Source organism: Lycium ferocissimum, chromosome 2 (genome assembly GCF_029784015.1).
Source record: "Lycium ferocissimum isolate CSIRO_LF1 chromosome 2, AGI_CSIRO_Lferr_CH_V1, whole genome shotgun sequence".
Lineage (NCBI taxonomy): Eukaryota > Viridiplantae > Streptophyta > Magnoliopsida > Solanales > Solanaceae > Lycium > Lycium ferocissimum.
In genome coordinates, this window is record NC_081343.1 from 10,673,667 (window position 1) to 10,699,878 (window position 26,212).

At 36.8% G+C, this 26,212-nt stretch overlaps 1 protein-coding gene and 1 long non-coding RNA gene across 3 annotated transcripts; one reads left to right on the top strand and one right to left on the bottom strand.

Annotated features, from left to right (window-relative positions):
- Positions 1-2,720: 2,720 nt before the first annotated feature.
- On the bottom strand, positions 2,721-8,179 carry LOC132033651 (putative pentatricopeptide repeat-containing protein At2g02150). The gene is given in 5 exon segments (XM_059423685.1): positions 2,721-3,321; positions 3,386-3,514; positions 4,472-4,529; positions 5,704-5,924; positions 5,927-8,179. Coding segments are annotated over 2 exon segments (2,202 nt in total). The 5' UTR covers positions 8,010-8,179; the 3' UTR covers positions 2,721-3,321; positions 3,386-3,514; positions 4,472-4,529; positions 5,704-5,805.
- Positions 8,180-15,829: 7,650 nt separating this feature from the next.
- LOC132033657 (uncharacterized) lies at positions 15,830-25,546 on the top strand. Of its 2 annotated transcripts, XR_009408851.1 has the most exons (4): positions 15,830-16,010; positions 16,761-16,884; positions 24,390-24,513; positions 25,231-25,546. It is a non-coding gene; the product is annotated as an uncharacterized LOC132033657 (long non-coding RNA). The 2 variants fall into 2 exon arrangements; XR_009408852.1 differs by lacking the exons at positions 15,830-16,010; positions 16,761-16,884 and adding an exon at positions 23,448-23,642.
- Positions 25,547-26,212: the final 666 nt, after the last annotated feature.

Consider the following 26,212-nt stretch of genomic DNA (forward strand, 5'->3'; position numbering starts at 1 on the left):
GATATGTATACGCTGCCCGAAGTACCTCAACCTATATTAAGACGTTAAGAACTATAGTTAAGCTACGGAAAGGCTTAAAACGTATTTCGAAGTTAGTAACTCATTTCTAGAAAATTGGGCGGCATTTCCCCTATATCGCTCACTTCCCTCACATCCAAGCCAACTATACAATAGCCAGAACAACATCAACAACAACACGTCCAAGTTACCATATCAAGAACTAGTCAAAACAAGATCCAAGAACACCTCAAAACAGCCTGCACAACACTCCAAATCAGTCCACACGTTACAACATTCAATAATAGTCAACATAACGACCACGACATATTCAAGTTATTCCTAATGATCTATAGCCACAACACATCATCGAAATGACCTTATAATAGTCCAACAATTACAACCACCCAAAATTAATCTTTCGACTACTAGAGGTACGTTTTAAACTTATCTTTTCTTTCGAATCGAGCAACACAACAATCAGTAACTAATATCCATATACAAGCAAATCCTATCAATAACTTAACAACATCATGCCCGAAACAGCCCATCAACTACAACAACACAATTACTTAGTTATAACTACACCTTTAATCCTTCAACTCAACAAGAACAGCCCAACAACCTCATGAACATCTAATCCAATTCATGTCTCAACAATCTCATATAAACAACTACAACTCTAAATATCAAGATTCCTTCACTTTTAACACATAATCAATAACAACAATCAAACCCAATTTAATTGAAACAACTCCAATTCAGCCCAATTTACAACACCAACGAAATCATGCAATTTTCTTACTTCCAATTTCGCCTAATACAAATTAATCTCTCCATTACAACATCATTAACTCCAATTACATTACAAGAAGAAGAAATCTTACCTCAAAGACAGATCCTACAATTACTTGCACCAATTGCACTACTTCTTCTTCCTCAATTTAAATCCTAATGTTGCTGCCTCCCTGAACGTTTAGAACACTTTTATGGAATTACAATTCCCTTTCTTCCACAATTTTGGAGATAGCGAAGTGAGCTCAAAAGCGAAATGGCATAGGTTGTTGGTGATTTTCTTTCCAAATGAATTATGAAGATGAAATGTGATTGATGAGTCATCACATGAAATATATATTGAGCCAGCCCTTAGGACACGTGCCCCACTATGGCATGCACCAATCAAATTCAGCCATGTTGTAGTGGGGCCCACTTGGTAATCTAATTAGCTTAATTAATCATTAATCCCCACTAATTGTAATTAATTAGCAAACCGTGCAATATTAAAATCGGGATTAAAAAGTCCTTGTCTCACATCTCAAAAAAAAAAAAATCTTATCCTTGAACTTATGTCGATTAACTTACGAATAATCCAACGTACAAAAATACGGGATATAACACATATCTTACACATGTGAAAATATTTAAAAGAAACTACAAGCTATTCTAACGTCTAAACAATTAGTTTGTACTAATACTAATTATATATTTGTTAGTATTATAAATGTATGTAGGAATTGTATATATAACTATATGGAATACTTCGGTATGGTATTCGGTATTTCGGTATTTTCTTTATCAATATTGAATACCGAACCAAATACCAAACTTTTCAAAAGTGCATACCAACTACCGTACCAAATACCATAATATCAAAATCGCGGTATTAAAAATTTCGGTTTCGGCATGGTAATCGGTATATACCGTACCGTGCCCACCCTTATGTAGTGATTATAGCGTTATAGTCGATGGGAGAAAAGAAATTTGGTGGTCACAATGGCTTAAATATCGGTGGAGGATTTCAACGGGGAGCAGCCATTTTTTCTGGATAGAGATAGATAGATGGAGATGACCAAATTTTTAGGGACATTCATATATATAATAAAAAATAAGGATGAAAATGCAAAATAAGAGTGAAAAGGTCCATTGCAATATTTCAGCTAATTTGGAAAGAGTCACACGCTTGTTTTTCACCCACATTTTGCCACATAATAGATACACTTTTGACAAGTTCAAGCGTCAATCGGTCACTAACTAAGTTTAAGTGTCTATCTTACAAAACATGCCATATTTAAAGGGCTATCTAGATATTTAGCCAAAACTCATCAATAAGAGCCCGTTTGGATTGGCTTATAAGTTGCTGAAAATAGCTTATAAGTTGTTTTCGCTTTTTTTTTGAAAGATTTGCATAAAACTTAAAAAAAGCCCATTTTGTGCTTAAAATAAGCTCAAAAAAATAATTAAGCTCGTTTGACTTAACTTATCTAAAGCAGCTTATAAACTGCTTTTTTTAAGCCCATCCAAACTTTCCAAATTCAGAAATAGCTAGTCCATGTATTATTTTATACACCAATTTCAGTATAGTTTTATACCTAGACTGACATGGAAGAACAATACCAGGATTAGCAATACAAGGATAAAGATTCAGAATGACAAAACTAGCCCGGTTTTTTTTAATTACAATACCATGACTAGCAATACAAGGATAACTCGGTTTGTATCTTGATTCTGTTAATTGATGAGCAACTTTGGCAACAAAACTTCTTTAGGTGCGGAGTTAGTTTTGGCATCGTTCGTGACTAAATCGGATGGAGGAGGACTGTGATGATCAATGATCATATCCATGGCATTCAAGAGAGAAGGGAGCATAGCCTCAAATATGAAGCTAAAACACTAACCATACCAAGGAAATCACAATGTCAAATTTCTCTCCTTTTTAAAAAAAAAAAAGAAAGTAAATTGATAAATCAAATCATCATAGCAGAATAGCTCAAATTTGGCAAAGAATGATAAACAAATAGGACAGGGGCCAACTTTACAAGTACCAAAGCGATGTTGAAATCGTAACTACCGTACTAGGGAATTTTTCTGCACGATCTCATTGCAACTTTTTTCTACAAATAACTGGTGTCCTCAACTAATCCACCGGGTACTTGCTGCCATTGTACTGTTTAACTCTATCCACTAAGACCAGGCCAGTTGGGAAGAAATCATCTAGTGTTTCTTGCATCAACTGGAATTTGAACCCTCGTCCTCAGTGATATCTGTATAACTAATAGCTGCTTCCAGGGAAAAACCAGTGGTTCTTCACCAATGCCGTTCAGAAAAAGAGAGCTTTGTTTTCATGTCACTGACCACTACTTCATGTTAGTCGCTCAGTAAGGTGCAAAACTTATCTAGCTAGCATCACCTTCATGACAGTTCTCTTAACTTCCTCTTGCTCAGTTCAGCATGTGAAGATTGAGCTAATAATTGGCCTCTAAAACAATGGACTTAAACAACTTCATGCTTAGTCCATGTTGGCTCTGCTGTCTCATGGTGATATATCTGGTCCAAGAAAACTGGAATAAGAAAATGTAGAATCAACAGCCAATAGAGCTTCATCACTTACAAATAAACTAAGGTAGGAAATTTGCAGTTACGTTGACGGTCACATTGTTGCAGAAGTTCCTCAGAATCCAGCATTCTCAGTTATATTTGATCTTCCTCCAGCTCTCTACCGTGAAGCAGTAATGAGCTCCTGAAAAAATCATGGGTGCGCTCCTGGATAAGCGATTGATATTATAGTACGCCAAAAACAAGAGAACAAGACAATATGTAAAGTTCATAAAGTTGAAAAGCCAATTGAAAAGTTAAAGCACAATAATATTCTGATCTTAGCTGGTCAATTCACTTGGGGCCTTATTAACAGATTACCATCCTAGTTCTTAGAGGAAAGATTTAATTGCTTGATGCCAATTGAAACTTTAGCTATACTCATTGAATTAGGAGGACAAAGGTAAAGGATGCCATGAAAATTATGAAGATTAGAAAAGCATGTGGTTCAGATAGTATCCTCATGGAGGTTTGGAAATGTCTTGAAGAGGTTGGAGTATGATAGTTTACAAAATTATTTAATGCTATACGAAGAAGTAGTATATCCGAGGAGTACCCTGATTTCAATTTATAAGAACAAAGGATATATTCAAAATTGCCAACTATCATCACATTAAACATATGAGCTATATGATGAAACTCTGGGAAAGAGCGATAATGTGTAGGCTTAGGGACACTACAAGAGTAACAAAGAATCAATTTGAGTTACGATAAAGCGTGTGAAAGGATGCCCACAAAGAAAAGGTGTAGAGGAGTTTTGTCCAATTTTGGGGAGTAAAGTATGTATTAAGCCTAAGTTTTGCTATTCTATGACTTCATTGATAAGTTCATAAAACTTTAAGGAAGTACATGCATTTTCTCACTTCTTTAGAAAAGAAAATTTCAGTGTTAGATATGATTAGCAAACAAGGGGATGACTTGCATGATATTTAAACCAAGAGTGGTTGATTAGCCTATTCCATTGCCACACAGAAGTAATGCACAAATTACAAAAACGACAACAATCAATTTACTCTTTTTCTTTTGATATTAAGAATGATCTGTATCCCTTTTCTTTCCAACAACATAAGAAGACAATCAAACCATAATGTTATGAACTTACCGCCTCTCCTCTGTTTCCAGGCAGGATCAGACCCTAGGAGACAACCCAATAATTCTCTCTGCAACAAAGATCAAAGCAAAAAATAAGTGGTATCACCTAAGAACAACAAAAGAACCAATTGGGTCGTTCCATATCTCAACTGGTAACGTGCTTACAATTCTTTTTTGTTCTTGGTAGGGGCATCTAGCTTACAGTAGTTTTATTTATATGAAAGAATTACCCTAGATGCTTTGTTAGAGGTGGAACCAGGCACAAATAAACAGAATTAGAAGGATGATATTGAAAAATTAGTAGACAACAGACAAGCTATACAGAGAATAGTTTAGGAACCTCCAGGAACAAATATGAAAGAAGAGAGGAAAACAAAAGGCTCACACTTCAATCTCAGGCAACTTATCTTGAACTTATTATTAATCACCACTAATTTGACTTCCCCAACTACAAGACCCCTCACAAACTAAACTTCGTTGATAATTAAACTTGTAACTGGTATGCCTAGAAACACATACTCTCACAGAGTAGATAACCCTTGTTTTCAGCAATAAATCGGACCCATACCATACTTTTGGATTTTTTTTTTTTAAATCTTCCTTTATTGTGCTCATGTTAATGAAGAATGGTGGTGGGGAGAGCTTATAAAATAATAGCCAAAGGTGCTAGATTGAAGGTTGAAACTGGTGACTGATAGGCTCATCTCCACAGCCCACATCCCAGAATACTTTTACTGGAAGACATTCTAGATGCATCCCTTATAGCAAATGAGATGATCGACTCAAGATTCAGGAAAGGAGAACCACACGAATTGTGTGAATTGGACATCAAGAAGGTCCCTGGTCATGTTAAATTATATTATTTTATGTTCGGATGAATTGGCTTTGGATACAGAAGGATAACATGGATAAGGCATTGTGTATGAACAGTGTTAAATCTTCCATTCTGTTGTACACCCTGCGTCCTTTTTTGCAGTTTAAAGGAAACTAGACAAGGGAATTAATTACCACCATTATTTAAAAAGGCATTTTACTGAAAGGTTCTCAGAGGTGCACAAAAAGTTCCTGCTAACTGTGCAAGTAGGAAACGAAATCTAACAGGGTTTCAGCATTATTTCAACTTCAAGTTGACAATAAAACATAATCTCTACAAAACAGTGAGCTTTTCATCTCAGTTTTTCTATGTATAACATTTAATCAACATATGAGCACAAATGAATACAGGAACAAACTGAAACTTACCTCAGCATTAAGATGGGGTTGAATTGGATATGGGAGAGCACACTGTGTATAATTGCGACCTCTTATGTCAATGATCGAACCAGACAAGCAAAATACAATTTCTCAGGTTTGCATATCATGAACTGCTCTATCACTTGTAACTGTCGTAAGGCCTCTTTTCATCATTTCATTTTGCAGCACAAGAACTTCTTCTAGATTACCGATCTCTTGATATTTCTTATGAGACATGAAAATACAACCTCATCAGGTTTAATACCTTTCTCAATCATCTCATCAAAAAACATTCTCGCCTGAGGCACCTGGCCATTTTTTGAGAGCCCAGAAATCAAAGCTGTGTAGGCATGAAGGTCAAGCTCCAAACCACTTTCGGTCATTCTCCTTTGTAAATTTAAAGCATCTTGAACATTTCCCTGCTTTAGATTTCCATCTATAAAGGATGTATACACTATTTTGTCTGGAAGTATACCTTTGCCAAGCATTTCATCAAATATCTTTTCCGCAGCAACTAGACATTTATTTTTACAGAGGCCATGAATTAGAGCTGTATAAGCCACGACATTAGGCTGCAACCCCATTTTTGGCATAGAATGGAAATGGTCCACTGCTTCCTGGACAAATCCCAGCCGACACAAGCCATCAATTAATGCAGAATACGTCACAACAGTAGGGGAAATACCTTTTTCCAGCATTTCATTTAGCAGAGCCTGTGCTTCTACCGATTTTCCAGCCTTAAAGTAAGCGTCAGCAAGTATTGTGTATATGACATAATTTCCCTCTATCCCAAGACCCTTCATTTTATCAAATAAAACTTTGGCTTCTTCAAACTTCTCGTCAGAGCAAAAACTCCATAAAACTATTCCATAGAGTAATGTGTCTGGTCTGATATTATTTTCTTTCATTTGTTCCAACATATTAAAAGCATCCACTAGCCTTTTTGATTTGATATACCCATGGATAAGAGCAGTATAGACTTCTAAATTTGGGACAATCCCATCCTTCAACATGACCCTAAAAACTTCTTCAGCTTCCTTGATATTCCCTTTATTACAAAGGCCATCAACCACTGTCGCATAGGTCACGACATTTAACTTACCTCCTACCTCTAGCATCTCTTTAACAAGCTTCAAAGCTTCATCAACTTTACCAGCTTTAAAATGAGCGTCAATCAACGAAGTATAAGTAAATTCATTAGGAACAAGACCAACCCGCCTCATGTCTACAAAGAACTTTATAGCTCCTTGTAACATCCCTTCTTTGGCAAAAACATCAATAAATATGCTATAAGTAACCACATTGGGATTCAACCCACTTTTCTTCATCTCATGAAGATACTCAAATGCAACTACCATCTTTCCAGATCGACAAAAACAATTGATCAATGTATTGTATGTTACTAAATCAGGAAGACACTTCATTTCTTTGTAGATATAAACCATATCCTCAAGCTCGCCGTGCTTACCAATTCCATCAATGAGAGAATTGTATGTAACTATATCTGGATCAATGCCTATATCCTTCATCTGAGCGAATAACCTTTTCGCTGCATTCAAATCCCCATCCTTACATAAATAGCCAATCATTATATTGTATGTATACACCGTCGGAACAATCCCAGACTCAATCATATCATGAAAGAACTTCAACGACGAGTTCTTATCCCCCAACTTTGTGAATCTCTGCAAAAGATAATTACACGATCGTGCTTTGGGAAGAACGCTAAAACTTCTCATCCTTAAAAAGCACTCACTAGCTTCCTTAAGCAAACCCAACTCAATTAGTACACTAAACAATGCATCAAACACGCCATACCCACCCGGCTCACAAGCGTTTCTCGTTGACCAAAGGACATCAATAGGATTATTAGTGAGAGTAACCAATTCTTTTAGAACAACATATGTATCACTGTACATTCTAGAATAAAACAAAATGTGAGCTACAATACAATAACCCTCTGGAGTATGATAAAAAGAAGTCTGTGTTTTGGCCCACTTGAAAAACTTCAAGACTAACCTTGGCTCTTTTTTCAATGTGAATAGGATATTGGACACCCAAATAGGAGCTAAACCCGAATTCCTAAAATCTTCCCATTTCTCTTCCCGTATGATTTTCTTAATGGAATCGACATCATTAAAATTAATATTAATATTATTATTATTATTAGTGGAAAAAGGGTATCTGAATAAGTAAAGGAAGGTGTTAACAAAGAAGAAGAAGTTTTGAGGGAATGGAGTAAATGAAGTTGCAGCTGATGACAAATGGTGAGATTTTCTGAATGTGATACCCAATAGACGAGGGGAAATTAACATGGTTTGGACATATACAAGAAGAAGAAAATAGCTTCACTAATAATTGACTCCATTCATTGCAAGCTATGTTTGGTGGTGGTGGTGGTGAGTTTTAGGGTTTAAGTAGCGGAGATGCGAAATACCACACCAGTCCACGCTCTTGCTAATTTTAACACTAATAAGTACACCTCGTAGCACTAGCATACAACATTAGTTATAATGTTTAAACATTGTACACCTACATTTTAAGCATTTTTTTTTGTTTCCCATCCGGTGTCCGATATCTTTCGCATTGGAACCCGACTAATCCGGATTTGTCTTGGGACAATTCCACTTTGGTTGGGGGGGGGGGGGGGGCGGGGGAGGAGGGGCAAAACACTCCCTAACAAGGGTGATTAAAATACTAAAGGAGTTCGAACTCGAGGCACTCTTGGTTAAGAATAGAAATCTGTACTAAAATTACACCACAATCCTGGTTGGTACATTTTAAGCATTTTGATTTGGTGCACATGCTAGTTATATTGAGATTGTAATGGAAGAATTATTTATTTAATAATTAGTAGTGAAATGATTCTTATAAATAATTAATAATGAAATTGTTATAAATAATTAATAATGAAAATTTTATTTACATGAATTAATTAATTTAAAAGATATTACTATACATATTTTTATTTTATATTCTATCTATCATAGCTACAGTTAATATCCATAAAAACTCTAAAATATTCACGTTTTATCAGTTTAATACTTAAATTATGAGGTGTTGTTGTTACCCTTGACTATAATATTCATCATCTAATGGGAGTGCCTTCACTTTCTTTGTAGTGTGTAAGAGCTAGAAAATAGATCACAAAGAAAATCTTTGTTGTATTTTACATTCATTTTGTAAAATTTGATTTTTTTTATTTTTTATTTGTTATATCTTTTTATGTCTTCTGTTACACTTAGTTAAAAAGACATAACCTATAACATGCACAATGTTTACTTTAAGTATGTTTTAATATGCAAACTTTCAATATGGTTTATTGTTGTTATTAAATTTAGGATTATTGATTAATTTTCTGTTTTTCTCTTGTTTTAGAACTATGCGTTTCAACAGGATTTATTATTATCAATGAAAGTATTTGAAATTTGAAGAAGAAGAAAAAAAATCAGTATACTTGGATAGGACAAGAAGAAAACACAAATAAAAGAATTTATTTTGCGCTTTAATGTACAATTTTTATTCTTTTTTTGTTAATTAATTAATATTATTGTTGTCTTAGACTCTTTTTAACTGATTTTACTATTATGATAAAATTCAATCATGATTCTTAATTAGAGTTTATTACTATTTTATTTATATATTCTTTATTTTTTTAATTAAAGGAAACTAGGTTGGTGCCTAAGGCTGATATTTATTAAGCAAATAATCAAAAGCAGAATGTAATCATCACAAAACAAGAATGTAAAAGATAAGAACTAGAAAAAATCAAAAATTGTATGCCAATCCTAATGTTGCTAATGCTAACCATCAAAACGGCTATGTTTGTCTGATATTGATGTTGAATCTTGTGTATGTACTGTGTTGTCATCTGTGCAAGTGAGTATTCCAGCTTTATTCTTGTGTCATTTTGATCATCCGGAAACCGTGATGTCAGCCCCGTTGATTTCCATGTGCAACTGCTGTTAGTGAGACTTGTTTGTTGCTTCCTAATTACATTGATCTCCTGTGAATCTTCCTTATGTAATTCTTATGACATGATATCTTCAGTTGGCTCATTTTTTCTCATGCTGAACTGTTGTTTCTTCAGAAATGAGGCAAAAATGTCATTGAACTATCGCAAAAGGTCTTATTCACCTATTTGCTAATTGTATCTCTACACTCACTTTTCTGATTCACTTTTGCCCTTAAAACTAACAGAGCTCTTATTTATTTTTTTATTTAATAATTATTCTATTTTTTTCTCCTTTTCTTTTTAAAGCAACAATCGAGACTCATATCTGTCTTATGCTTAGAAATAAATTATTTTTAATTATTATATATCACATGTCATATTCTTATAGGACGAAACTAAAACCGAACATACCCAAATTTGTCACAAAACATACAAATTAGTTTAATTGTTTATAACAAATTATTTTATTTGTTCACCAATAATAATAAAAAATAAATTATTATTCTTTTGGTTCATCCAACTTTGTCATAAAACATAAAAATTATTTAATTTGTTAAAAATAAAACAACAAAAATAAAATGAATTTGTTATGAACAAAACCAACAAAAAAATAAAATTAAGGTTGATGATTGGTTCATAAAATTAATGTGTTATGAACAAAATAATTTATTTTTTTTGCTGTTTTTGTGGTGAAAAAATAAATAATTTGTTATGAACAAATAAAATAATTTGTATTTTTTATGACAAAGTTGAGTATATTCAGTAGGGGCGGGTTTAATTAAAGCAAAAAGTTATACCTGAGCATAAGACAAATTTGAGCCTCAACTACCACTTTAAAAAGAAAGCGAGAAAACAAAATGAAAATTAAAAATAATTTTACTAAAAAAAAAAAGGTATGTTAGCTTTAAGGGCAAAAGTGAGTGAAAAAGGTGAGCAGGAAGTATTTTTACCAAAATAGATGAATGAAGGGTATACTTAGACCCCTTGAGTTTGTCCAAGGGCATTTTTGGCCCTTTTTCGTTATTTCTTTGCTCTTATGTTTGTAACAGCCTGTAGATCCTTTAGAGAATTATGTTGTTCTCTAATGTGCATGTTGTATATCCACATGTTTCCTGTCCAATAGAATAAGCATCCAACGATACTAATACCGGAAGTTGGATATTCAACAGTAAGTTTGTTGAAACCTGCAAAACACAACAAATAATTAGTAAAAAAACAAATCAACATTCTCTTATTCTAGAGTTCTTGAGAGTGCCGAATTTTGTTGTATAGTACTCTGCTGCTTCTCCATCCACTTATCCTCTCTTCATGTACAAAATTGTTGCGTGTTATCTTCATCTTCTCTTGCAACTCCTAATTCTTAAATATGGTGAATTATACTTATTAATGTTGATCAATTTCCTTCCCCGTGTTTCCAACTCCGTGAAATTGTTAACTATGTATTTCCCTTTTTGCAAATGACATCTTTTTATAATTAAAAGCTATAAGTGAATCCAATCAAGTTTAGGTTTCATCAATTATATCTGAAATTGAACCTTGTTTGACTTGGATCTTCCATTTTTTCCTTATTTGCCCGTCGGCTTCCTTGTCCTACTTCAATTTTAATTTTCATGTTGATCAACTTTGATATTTGTAAGAATATTGCCACAACTTGAAATCCAACTCTTCATCAAATAGGAATCAGTCAATATTTCATCTTCTCTAACATCGACATGAAATAACTTCCGGTCTCCAGTTGCATAGTAAGAATCAGTTTCTTTGAGCAGTTGCTTTGTTGATATGACCTTTGGAGATATGCTTAGATGTTTGGTTCTTCATTTGAATCATTTCGTATGTCTCCCTTGATTGTCATTAGGTACATTATTTGTCAAATCATCAAAACTTCTATGTAAGCTCATAATCACTGAGCCAACAACTACTCAACATTAATTTAAAAGTATTGTACATAAAATAGGATAAATGAAGGAAATAAAATAGAGAAATAATTAAAAGTTATGTCTAAAGAATATTTTGGAGATTACAACAGATGTCAGGGATAAAATCGTAAAAGGTATGTAAATCAACATGGCTTATAAGTAGTAACACTATAAGTTTTGGCTTAGGCTGAACCCGTAGGGAGACACCTGTGGTTGACAACATCTTTCACTTAGACACCAACTAAACCTTGTACCTATTGAGCACTCAGACTACATAAAATTTGTTCCATTTAGACACTTTTTTGACCAGTTAAAATTACAAAGTATGATAATACTCTCGGGGGTGACGTGGCATGATGACTGATTAAAAGAGGACATGTCAAGACCCGAGCTACGGGCCATGACGGGTATCCAGGGCTAACCACCGAACACCACTCATATTACTACTTATCTACTCCCAATCATAACAGATACTCATAGTCATAGAAATCTGTGAACATTTGAAACATAATTACTTTTATAAACGTGAGCCCTTTGGCCATCAAAATGATATATACATGCATATACATACAAACTATGGGACCATACTACTACCCGCGTATCTACGAGCCTCTCTCGGAGTACTAGACATATGGACGGGACAGGACCCCGTCATGCCCAATCATGAATATACACATATATGTACCAAAAGAATAATCAATGGCACCTCCGAAAAATGGAGTGCTCTCAAATCGGCTGCTAGCTTCTATGAGTCTGGATCACCTCCCTGTCTACCTGTGGGCATGAACACAGCGTCCGAAGAAAAGGACGTCAGTACGAATATTGTACTGAGTATGTAAGGCATAAACAATAATAAGATATCAATGAAATAAGGAGGCATCAATGAGGAGCAATCTGTAAGTGAATGAATCATAAAGGAAGTAATGCGTCGCGGCTTACTTTCATACTCATCATCATATCATATATGCATAAATGTATAAGCCGCCCGACCATATAGGTGCGGTGTGATAATCAATAACATTAGCAATAGCATTAGCCTGCGTCCAGGCCTCCCGCGTCCGGGGTATCATCTCATGCCGCTCACTAGTGGTGTCTGCCCATGCCATCCGGCCATGGTGTATAGCTGCCCGCCTTGGCGGTGACTGCCCGGCCAACTAGGCGTGGTGTAATATCATCATGTGCTCATCATAATATGCTTATCATAACATGCTTATCATAATATGCTTAGCGTAACTCATCGTAGTACATGCATAGAGACTCATAGACAATCATACTCTATCGGGGTGACGTAAGGTCGTGGACCCCTGACTTCATTATGGAGCATTCGTAAGTGTTCTGCCTCACCTTGAAAGAACAAACATAAGGTGAGTGTATACAATGATTAACATCAATGGGCTATGGATAGCTTCATTAGCTTAATTGGAACATCATATCGTAAACCATAGCATCTCTAGCCTTTAAGCTTATCATTATCGTTATCATTTTCATAACATATTTCTTATCTCGTATGGCTATTCATGAGCAAGGACTCATAGTCTTCTTGAAGATGGAACATTCATAAGAAAGAGGAATTTCATGCCATAAGACTCATGCCTTAGAAAGAAAGGGATTAGCCTCACATACCTTTGTCGTTTAACTACTTGCTCATCCTCCTTTAATGCACTTGTTTATACCTTCAATGAAATTCGCGTCGTCATTAGCTAAATAATCACGAAAACGTACTTACTAAAGCTAGAGAAATTTGGGCAGCATTTCCTTTGTTTATACTACTTTCCGCCATATTCCATATCAACTCCCAACATTCATAACAACCATCACAATATCACTAACAACAATCGTCATTCATTTACATGATTCACATTTCACAATTCCACTTCAATCCTCCATATTCATGACCAAAGTCTATTGTCGCGTTCTTTCTCATACAATACTCATTTCATGTTCTAAACGTCATTTATAACGCATTTGTAATCTTAACATATCCATTTTCATGATTCCATCCAACTACTATTCAATAATGACACTATTCTCACATTTGTGACCCATTTTCTATACTCTTCTACCACCCATGTTTTTCAACTTACTAATACTTCAAATAACATAGAAAGGTCATGAAACTTACCTTAAATGATGAAGAAGCCAGCCTTGGTTGGTAATACACCTCTTTCCACCAAAACCCTATTTTCTCTTTCTTGAGATTTCTTGGTTTGGATGACTTTAGAGAGGTTTCCTCCACTTGATTCACTCTAGTTCTTGTTGTTGCTCTTTGATTTCTATTGATTTCTCATGGATGAAATGTTTGGAATGTTCTAGAGGTCTCTTGCAGTGTGGAGGTGGAAGATGAAATAAAATGAAATGAGAAAGAGGTCCCTTATATAATTCAAGTTCAGGCCCGACCAGATTATACGGACCAACATACGGTCCGTATGTTTTTCACGGGCCGTATGTCTGGCCGTAGATCTGGTCCAGTGAGATATGGTATTCTGGGCTGGATCTACGGTTGGACATACGGTCCATACTTTTTATACGGCCAGTATGTCTGGCCGTAGGTTTGCCCAGTTTTCCGAGAATTGTTTCGTCGACTCGTTTGATCTCCGATCCTTATGGAACCTTCTTAACACTTGTTCATCACTTCAATACCATTCTAAGGGACGTTATAACTCTTCCTCAAGGTGTCATTAGGACATCACTAACTCAATGCTCGAAATTCTTATCTGATACCCAACATATGGCTTGCTTTCCTTAACAACTTTCCTTCACTAACTCGAATGCCTTTGGAAATCTTAATTAGGACCATCACATACTATCTCTCGCTTATCCCAAAGCTCGTGTTCATCGTGCCCTTGGTGAATCTATTCATGGTACGCTAACGGGGAATTTCCGAGGTGTAACAGGACATGTGGCATTTGGGTGCTAAATAATAATTTAAAAATAAATAAAAAGGAAAAAATAAAAGAAAAAACTATTTTTCAGACCTATTTTCTAAATCCCATCCCACCTACCGCACCCCTACTGGACTATTGCCGGCGAACCTCCAGGAACCACTAACACCACTTGCTCCGACGAACTCCAAACAATGAGCCACTTCTCATTTCCCCTCACCTCATTGCTCCCTTGTTGCTCTCATGCCAAAGTAAATCAGATTTGGCCTAAAAAGAAGTTTGACCCGCGAACTCTGGCCCAACGACGACGAACCAGCCCCTTTGTTCCCCATATAGTGACCGACTGTTTCAAGGGCTGAATATTCAAGTCACAATTCACGTGGATTGATTTAAAGTTGGATACATTTTTTCCGATAAAATTCCAACTTTCGCTCCATGAATAGCTTCTCGCAAATCTTCAATTTCTTCTTTTTCTTGATCAACGCGTTCGTGACTAAATCATCATGCTCTGCCATCATCAATTGGTCTAAAGTCAAGCAAATTTCATAGAAACCTAGGTATTTCACTGCCTTTTGAATTCAAAAGTTGAAGAGACCAAATTCGACCTCCACTAAAGGAGTTTAAGCTTAGGGAAATGGTGGGAGGTAGTGGTTCAGCCATGGGAAGTAGAAGAGAAAATAAAGTAAAAATTGGCTAAAGAGATCCTCTCACGTGTTGACTTTGAGTGTATTACACTCACAATGTCATGTCAACAATAAATGTCTAATTGGAACAAACTCGATATAGTCTGAGTGCTCAATAGGTACAAGGTTTAGTTGATGTGTCTAAGTGAAAGATGTTGCCAACCACAGATGCCTCCCGATGGGTTCAGCCTTTGGCTTATGACTGATTTTGGCATATGAGATAATTGACTTATAACTGATTTTGGCTTATAAGCACCTGTTATTAAACACTAGTGATATTTACTGAAATAAACTAAAATGTGTCTATAAGCTAATTTGACCAGCTTATAAGCTTAGATAAACAATCTCTTAGAAGGCATTTGTAACACCCCAAAATTTTCTTTGAAAAAAAAAAATATATATTTTTTTTAAGTTATGTTTCGGGAGATCTGACTTCGGGAGGTCGTAACCCCATCCGAATTTAGGAATTTGGGAAAATGCATAAAATGAAAGTTGTAGATAATTGAAATACCTTTCCAACCATATATTATGGGCTTATAGGTGATATCTGGATAAAGAGTTATGGACGTTTTAATGCAGAAAGGTCAAGCTGGACATCAAAATTCGGCCCAACCCGATTTCAAGTCGGGTCAGGCCCATTTCCTTGACATTTAAGTGATATTTAAGCCCCTCTTCCTCATTTTCAGATTAACTAATATCCAGAACCTCCTAGAGAAAGAGAGAGAAGAGAGTAGAGAGAAAAAAACCAAGATTTGATCAAAATCTGAGCTCCGAATCTCAAAGCTCGTGAAGAGGAAAATGTAGTACGAGTTGTCATCGTCATCTTAAGCTAAATATTGACCTTGGGGAAGGATACTTTCGTGGTTGAGCTACTGCTAAGGTATGTATGAGATTTATTTTATGTTATTAAAGTGTTTATTTGGAGTTTTAACGGATTAGAACGGAGAAAATAGCATTATAAACTCGTTTGTTGCCTTATTGCAATTTATGGATTGGGGGCTGTTTTGTTGGATTTAGATGGGTGGAATTAATGGAGTGATGACGTATAATAACAATTGATGTTGTTATTGATGTTGTTGATAAGTTGTTGTTCTTGAATTTGGGAGAATAAAGTGTATGAAAATATTGTATACAAACCCGTTTTTGGATTGAGACTGCTGTTAGTGTTTTTAGCATAACTCCTTGTATACAGCTCCGTTTTGAGTGATTCAAGATGTTCTAGAAAGCTATTTCGTAGACCTAAAACTTTCATCAAGGCTTTAAAATCCAGTTTTGCCTTTAGCTACTCGAAAAGGGGGGACGAAGTGCAGGGGGAGGTGCTGTCCAGATTTCTGTTGTGAACATTCTACATGGACTGCTGTTAGTATTTTGAGCATATCTTTTTGTACAAAATTTCTGTAGGGGTGATTCGAAATTATGTGAGACCCTAAGACATATATCTACAACTTTCATTGAGGACACAAAGTCCAGTTTTTCCATTTACCCCTTCGAAACCGAGCAACAATACAAGATAGTAGCGCTGTCCAGAATTTCTGTTTTGATAGTTTGGGCTGATTTTCGTTGATTTCGTGTTTAGTTGTGATGTGCTGGGACTTTTGAACTTAAGTAGATATTTGATTGTGTATTTAAGGTATATATGCTCTTGTACAAGCTAAGAGGAATTATTTGACGAAGTGGACTTTGGTTGGTCTATGGCGTAGATGATTTGAACTCCTCGAGTTGTGGTAGAACTTGTTGTGTGGTAAAACGCCGAGGTTTGTGTATAAACTTGAACTTAAAATATCTTTATTTTTCTGGAATTTTGAAGTATCTTGATGAGTTATTTCTTTACTCTTCATCTTATATTATTGTATGGTTATTGTCTCAAGTATTGCAAAACTTTTGCTAAATCGCCCACTTGTACGAATTGCTTGATCATTTTGCATTCTTGTTGGGACTTTGTCCTTCTTGTTATGGTGACTAGTCATCGATATTGGCATGCCCCTCGATTCGGATCTTGCCCATCTTGACTTTGGATTTACATTTCGTCTTGACGATGGATTTTCGTCCATTTTCGAGTACGAGTGGAAAGCCACTTTCAACATGGTTCTTGATTCTCTTGATATTGGGTGACGACCCTTCTGGATATGAGCTTCGGTCCTTCTTGATTTCGAGGCTTCGGCCCGTCTTGATATTGGTTGTGCTTAGTGTGATGGCATGGCGTACATATTGGGCGAAAGTGATTATTTGACAATTCTCTTGAATTGAATTATAAGCTTTCTTGATACTCGAGCCTTAGAATATTGGTATTGACATTTTGAAACTCTCCAAGGTTTGTATTCGATACCTTGATATACTTGTTCACTTAGGCTTATTTTTACCTTATCGAACCACCTACGGCGAACAAGGGAATTGGAGAATGTAATGGCTCAAAGCCCAAAGTTTATACACCACTAAGCTTTATGCTTAGCGATAGTTGTTTTCTATCGTAGGTAATGTGCGAGATGAGGTATGAAGATGGCCACTTGGAGTATACTTTTGGGAGCCTTAGTGAAGATCACATGTGCATATGTATTTAGTTTTTGTAAACTTTTTGGGGACTTGTACATGATACGTGTGTGGCACTTATGTATGAAATTTTGGAAGCTTGTGGAAAACAAGACCATGTGCTTGTAACTTAAACTTGGTGATTTGGTTTTGCTATCTTAGGGTGTGTTTTTAACCCAAGTCATGCCATATACCGAATTTATATTTTGTCTTGTAATTATGTACAAAGGGTGAAATTAGTTTCGTGAAAATCTCTAGTTTGGATTTTTTTTTGTATCGTATGGACCCGCAATGGTGTCGTTTTGGAAATAAAAGTTCAATGCGAAGTTCTTAAACGTGTCGACAACTTGAGAAGGGAATTACTATATTAAAATGGTACTCTGATATTGTATTTTACCTAAGAAATTTTTCGGAGCGCACAAATAAATAAAAAAGAAAAAAAAATGCCGTACTTCCAAATTTTTTTCCGCGAGGGCCATTTCCGCTACCAACTATAATTGTGAATATCCTTTGGCATAAGTTCCTTCTAAACGGGTAAGTGTAAAATTATCTTTTGTTACGTAAGTGGTATCCTCCTGGGGGGGATGCTACAAGTTTTGGTATCGAGCCTAGGTTTGTGATTCTAGGACTTTTGTTATGATTTGTTGATATGCTGTTCATTTTTGTCACATGTTTTTTTTGTCTATAGCGCATATGCATCATGTACATGTCCCTAATGCAATGTGACCTTCCCTTATGAAGGAATCAAGTCGTGGCATCTTCTATTTCTAATAGACTTATGGAAGCAGCCCGTGAGAGTTTAAATAACTCTAATGGCCAACCTCACCTACAAGAAGGGGTTGGAGAACATTTTGCCGATTCTAATCCTCCTAGTGCAAGTGGATCTGAAGCGGGAAATAATCAGAGTACACGAGTTGGGCTACACCCCCAGATGAGTCATAGTGCTCCTGCTGTTGATCCCCCTCTCCAGCAAATGGCTGATTTCTTTCGTCACATGGCTAGAAGAATGCACGACCACGATGAAATGAACTTTGAGAAAATGAGAAAAATGGGTGGAGTTGAGTTTGAAGGCACCGTTGACCCTACGGATGCCGAGCGGTGGTTGGAACGGATTGAAAGAGTTTTTGAGCAATTAGAGTGTTCAAACGCCGCCAAATTTAAGTATCTTTGTCTCATTGTTACAAAAAGATGCCTATGATTGGTGGGTAAGTGTACCGAATGCCGGGACAAAACCTCTGTTCTTACTTGGAATGATTTTGTGAGAGAATTTCATATGAAGTATGTCCCACACTTCGCTTATCATGATGCTAAGAAAAAGGAGTTCTTAAATTTAGAGCAACGGGGTATGTCTATTGCTGAATATCAGCAGAAGTTTCTCAGGCTTTCTCGTTATGCTGGTGGTATTATTAATAATGAAAAGGATAAGTGCAGGCGATTCGAAGACGGTTTGAATAATTCTATCAGAAAATCTGTGGCGGTCCTACAACATGAAAACTTTTATAAATTAGTTTCAGCTGCTCTCACTTGGGAAAGGATCGACAAGGAGCAAGCTAGTAGAAATGAACGCAAGTTCAGGAAAGCTGATGCGATTCAGGAGGTCCGTCAAAAGGGGAAGGTTTGACAGTTCCAAAGCTAATACTGATCGCAAGTCAGTCCAACATAAGCAAAATAGATCAAGTTCCTCTACTGCCAGCACTCCAAGCTATGGCCAAGGCACGACTCGTATACCCACTTGCGCACAATGTGGAAAGAATCACTTTGGTGCTTGTAGGAGAGCTTCTGGTGCTTGTTTTAACTGTGGGAGCTTTGATCATAAAGTGAAAGATTGTCCTGATCCTAACCCCACTTCATCTCCGCGTACGGAAGGCTCGGTTCAAAAACCTATTACCACTCCTCCCGCGAGAGGAATAGAGGTGCAAGATCTAGAAGCACACAAGCAACGGGTGCGGGTGGAGTCAATCGAGCTAGTGAGTCAGAGCTACGACACGAGCTTATGCTATGAGACAGAGGGAGGACCAAGATGGCGCAGACGTGGTTGTTGGTAAATTTCACTTATTTGACTTATGTGTTGTTACATTATTTGATCCTGGTTCTACACATTCCTATGTTTGCTCATCATTGGTTTTTCCTAAAAATGTGAAATCTGTGAGACTTGATTGTGGTGTGCTTGTCCAAAGTCCTTTGGGTCAACAAGTTGTTTGTAATCAAATCTATCGAGATTGTCCCTTGGTGATTCAAAATCTAGTTTTCCTGTTTGATTTGATTGAAATGCCTTTCCAAGACTATGATGTCATTATCGGTATGGATTGGCTTTATAGGTACTATGCGGTAGTTGATTGTAGATCAAAGCATGTGACCTTTAAAGCTCCTTCACTTTCACACATCATTGTTCAAGGTGAAAGGTCATTGACATCTAATATTATCTCCGCGGTCGTGGCAAGAAAGATGATTAGTCAGGGTTGTGAAGCTTATCTTGCTCATATATTTGATACACACCTAGAAAGTCCAAGCCTTAAGGATATACAAGTGGTGTGTGAATTTCCTGATGTCTTCCCGAAAATCTTCTGGATTGCCCCGGAAAGGGAGGTTGAATTTCCTATAGAGGTTATTCACGGAACTACTCCTATTTCTATAACGCCTTATCGAATGGCTCCGGCGGAGAATTGAAGGAGTTGAAAAATCAATTGCAAGAACTTCTTGAGAAAGGTTTTATTCGCCCGAGTGTTTCTCCCCGGGGAGCTCTCTTGTTCTATTTGTGAGAAAGAAAGATGGGACTCTTAGGCTATGTATTGATTACCGAAACAGGCGAACAAGATAACAATTAAGAATAAATACCCACCGCCAAGGATTGATGATTTATTTGACCGGTTAAGAGGTGCTAGTTTGTTCTCAAAAATTGACTTGAGGTCCGGTATTACCAACTAACGGGTAAGAGAACAAGATGTCCCTAAAAGCGCCTTTAGGACTCGATATGGCCATTATGAATTCTTGGTGATGCCATTCGGGTTGACGAATGCTCCGGCGGCGTTCATGGATCTGATGAATCGCGTGTTTAAGCCTTATCTTGATCAATTTGTGGTGGTCTTTATAGATGATATTTTAATATATTCTAAGAATGGTGAAGATCATGGAAAACATCTTCGAATTGTTCTGCAAATTTTGCGAGAGAAAAAGCTTTATGCCAAGCTTTCCAAATGTGAATTCTGGCTTAGTGAAGTGGCCTTTCTGGGACATATTGTGTCGGCTGAAGGTGTGAAGGTGGATCCCAGTAAGATTCAAGCTATTGTTGAATGGAAACCACCTAAAAGTCCAACTGAAGTAAGGAGTTTCTTGGGTTTAGCAGGATACTATAGAAGGTTTGTCAAAGGCTTCTCCATTATAGCCTCTCCTTTGACTAAACTCTTGAGGAAGGATGTCAAGTTCGTGTGGGATGACCAATGCCGAGAGAGCTTTGAAAAGCTCAAATCCTTATTGACACAAGCTCCTATACTTACTCTACCAACGGAAGGGAAGGAGTATGTGATATATAGTGATGCTTCTCATCATGGTTTGGGTTGTGTCTTGATGCAGGAAGGGAAAGTGGTTGCGTATGCCTCTCGAAAATTGAAACCACATGAATTGAACTATCCTACTCATGACCTTGAGCTCGCTGCCATAGTGTTTGCTTTGAAAATTTGGAGGCATTACCTATATGGGGAAAAGTGTCATATATTTACTGATCACAAGAGTTTGAAGTACTTGGGTACACGAAAAAGTTGAATTTGAGACAACGTAGATGGCTTGAACTCATTAAAGATTATGACTGCACGATTGATTATCATCCGGTAAAGCCAATGTGGTGGCAGATGCTCTAAGTCGCAAAGCCTTTGCTAGTTTATCTCTAAGTCATCTGCCCTTGTTTCTAAAATTAAGAGCCATGAATGCTTGTCTTGCATTTAATTCGGATGGCTCTATTGCTGCTAGTTTGCAAGTCAAGCCAGTTCTACTTGAACAGGTGAAAGAAGCACAGAAGTTAGACGAGGAGCTTGTGAAATTGATCAAAAAGGTTCAAACTGGAGAAAAGCTTGATTTTAAATTAAGGGAGGATGGTGTTCTACTTTATCAAAATAGGTTATGTGTCCCTAAAGATGACAACTTAAGAAAGCAAATTTTGAATGAAGCACATACCTCACCATGTGCAATGCATCCTGGAGGTACTAAAATGTACCAAACCATCAAAGAACACTACTGGTGGAATGGTATGAAGAAGGACATTGCGGAATATATTTCTAGATGCTTAGTTTGTCAACAGATAAAGGCCGAGCATCAAGTCCCAACTGGTTTGTTACAACCCCTGTCGATACCTGAGTGGAAATGGGAAAGAATAACTATGGACTTTGTTTCTGGGCTTCCACGCACTCAAAGAAATCATGATGCAATTTGGGTTATAGTTGATAGGCTAACCAAGAGCGCCCATTTCTTGGCCGTCGAATGGACTACCCACTTGAACGTTTAGCGAGATTATACGTTAATGAGATTGTGAGGCTACATGGTGTCCCCGTTTCTATTGTATCCGATCGAGATCCAAGGTTTACATCTAGATTACGGACTAGCTTGCAAGAAGCTTTGGGCACTAGGTTGAACTTTAGTACTTCCTTCCATCCTCGGACGTACGGCCGGTCCGAGAGGGTGATTCAAATCTTGGAAGACATGTTTCGAGCTTGCATTATGGAATTTGAGGGTAGTTGGGACGGACACCCTAGCCTTGATAGAGTTCGCTTACAATAATAGTTACCAATCAAGTATTGGCATGCCTCCCTACGAAGCCTTATATGGAAGAAAGTGTAGAACTCCCCTTTGTTGGAGTGAAGTCGGTGAAAGGAAATTGGTTGGTCCGAGATTGTCCAACGAACTCGAGGATAAAGTAAAAGTCATCAAGGATCGTCTAAAAATTGCTTCGGATAGACAAAAGTCTTATGCTTGATCTAAAAGGCGTGAAATTGAGTATCAAGTGGAGATAAAGTATTTTTAAAGGTTTCTCCATGGAAGAAGATTATGAGATTTGGCCAAAAAGGAAAACTTAGTCCTCGATTTATTGGGCCATATGAAGTACTAGAGCGGGTTGACCAGTTGCATATAAATTAGCTCTTCCACCGGAGTTGGATAGGATCCATAATGTCTTCCATGTTTCTATGCTTAGAAGATATCGCTCAGATCCATCTCATGTTCTTCCTGTTGAATCCATAGATGTCAGCCCTGACTTAACATACGAAGAAGAACCCATCCAAATCTTGGCGCGTGAGACAAAAGAGCTTCGAAACAAGAAAGTTCCACTAGTAAAAGTCCTTTAGAGAAATCATTCTGGCAAAGAGGCTACACAAGCGAGAAGAGGATATGCGAATTAAATACCCACAGTTGTTTTGAGGTAAGTCTAAAGTAAATTTTGGGACGAAATTTCTTAAGGGGGGGGGGGGGGGAGAGTTGTAACACCCAAAATTTTCTTTGAAGAAAAAAAAAATATTTTTTTTTTAAGTTATGTTTCGGGTGATCTGACTTGAGAGGTCGTAACCCCATCCGAATTTAGGAATTTGGGAAAACGCATAAAATGAAAGTTGTAGATAATTGAAATACCTTTCCAACCATATATTATGGGCTTATAGGTGATATCTAGATAAAGAGTTATGGACGTTTTAATGCAGAAAGGTCAAGCTGGACACCAAAATTCGGCCCAACCCGATTTCAAGTCGGGTCAGGCCCATTTCCTTGACATTTAAGTGATATTTAAGCCCCTCTTCCTCATTTTCAGATCAACTAATATCCAGAACCTCCTAGAGAAAGAGAGAGAAGAGAGAAGAGAGTAGAGAGAAAAAAACCAAGATTTGATCAAAATCTGAGCTCCGAATCTCAAAGCTCGTGAAGAGGAAAATGTAGTACGAGTTGTCATCGTCATCTTAAGCTAAATATTGACCTTGGGGAAGGATACTTTCGTGGTTGAGCTACTGCTAAGGTATGTATGAGATTTATTTTATGTTATTAAAGTGTTTATTTGGAGTTTTAACGGATTAGAACGGAGAAAATAGCATTATAAACTCGTTTGTTGCCTTATTGCAATTTATGGATTGGGGCTGTTTTGTTGGATTTAGATGGGTGGAATTAATGGAGTGATGATGTATAATAACAGTTGATGTTGTTATTGATGTTGTTGATAAGTTGTTGTTCTTGAATTTGGGAGAATAAAGTGTATGAAAATATTGTATACAAACCCGTTTTTGGATTGAGACTGCTGTTAGTGTTTTTAGCATAACTCCTTGTATACAGCTCCGTTTTGAGTGATTCAAGATGTTCTAGAAAGCTATTTCGTAGACCTAAAACTTTCATCAAGGCTTTAAAATCCAGTTTTGCCTTTAGCTACTCGAAAAGGGGGGACGAAGTGCAGGGGGAGGTGCTGTCCAGATTTCTGTTGTGAACATTCTACATGGACTGCTGTTAGTATTTTGAGCATATCTTTTTGTACAAAATTTCTGTAGGGGTGATTCGAAATTGTGTGAGACCCTAAGACATATATCTACAACTTTCATTGAGGACACAAAGTCCAGTTTTTCCATTTACCCCTTCGAAACTAGCAACAATACAAGATAGTAGCGCTGTCCAGAATTTCTGTTTTGATAGTTTGGGCGATTTTCGTTGATTTCGTGTTTAGTTGTGATGTGCTGGGACTTTTGAACTTAAGTAGATATTTGATTGTGTATTTAAGGTATATATGCTCTTGTACAAGCTAAGAGGAATTATTTGACGAAGTGGACTTTGGTTGGTCTATGGCGTAGATGATTTGAACTCCTCGAGTTGTGGTAGAACTTGTTGTGTGGTAAAACGCCGAGGTTTGTGTATAAACTTGAACTTAAAATATCTTTATTTTTCTGGAATTTTGAAGTATCTTGATGAGTTATTTCTTTACTCTTCATCTTATATTATTGTATGGTTATTGTCTCAAGTATTGCAAAACTTTTGCTAAATCGCCCACTTGTACGAATTGCTTGATCATTTTGCATTCTTGTTGGGACTTTGTCCTTCTTGTTATGGTGACTAGTCATCGATATTGGCATGCCCCTCGATTCGGATCTTGCCCATCTTGACTTTGGATTTACATTTCGTCTTGACGATGGATTTTCGTCCATTTTCGAGTACGAGTGGAAAGCCACTTTCAACATGGTTCTTGATTCTCTTGATATTGGGTGACGACCCTTCTGGATATGAGCTTCGGTCCTTCTTGATTTCGAGGCTTCGGCCCGTCTTGATATTGGTTGTGCTTAGTGTGATGGCATGACGTACATATTGGGCGAAAGTGATTATTTGACAATTCTCTTGAATTGAATTATAAGCTTTCTTGATACTCGAGCCTTAGAATATTGGTATTGACATTTTGAAACTCTCCAAGGTTTGTATTCGATACCTTGATATACTTGTTCACTTGGGCTTATTTTTACCTTATCGAACCACCTACGGCGAACAAGGGAATTGGAGAATTTAATGGCTCCAAGCCCAAAGTTTATACACCACTAAGCTTTATGCTTAGCGATAGTTGTTTTCTATCGTAGGTAATGTGCGAGATGAGGTATGAAGATGGCCACTTGGAGTATACTTTTGGGAGCCTTAGTGAAGATCACATGTGCATATGTATTTAGTTTTTGTAAACTTTTTGGGGACTTGTACATGATACAGGTGTGGCACTTATGTATGAAATTTTGGAAGCTTGTGGAAAACAAGACCATGTGCTTGTAACTTAAACTTGGTGACTGGTTTTGCTATCTTAGGGTGTGTTTTTAACCCAAGTCATGCCATATACCGAATTTGTATTTTGTCTTGTAATTATGTACAAAGGGTGAAATTAGTTTCGTGAAAATCTCTAGTTTGGGTTTTTTTGTATCGTATGGACCCGCAATGGTGTCGTTTTGGAAATAAAAGTTCAATGCGAAGTTCTTAAACGTGTCGACAACTTGAGGAGGGAATTACTATATTAAAATGGTATTCTGATATTGTATTTTACCTAAGAAATTTTTCGGAGCGCACAAATAAATAAATTAAAAAAAAAATGCCGTACTTCCAAATTTTTTTTTTTCCGCGGGGGCCATTTCCGCTACTAACTATAATTGTGAATATCCTTTGGCATAAGTTCCTTCTAAACGGGTAAGTGTAAAATTATCTTTTGTTACGTAAGTGGTATCCTCCTAAGGGGGATGCTACAAGTTTTGGTATCAGAGCCTAGGTTTGTGATTCTAGGACTTTTGTTATGATTTGTTGATATGCTGTTCATTTTTGTCACATGTTTTTTTTTGTCTATAGCGCATATGCATCATGTACATGTCCCTAATGCAATGTGACCTTCCCTTATGAAGGAATCAAGTCGTGGCATCTTCTATTTCTAATAGACTTATGGAAGCGACCTTGAGAGTTTAAATAACTCTAATGGCCAACCTCACCTACAAGAAGGGGTTGGAGAACATTTTGCCGATTCTAATCCTCCTAGTGCAAGTGGATGCGAAGCGGGAAATAATCGTAGTACACGAGTTGGGCTACACC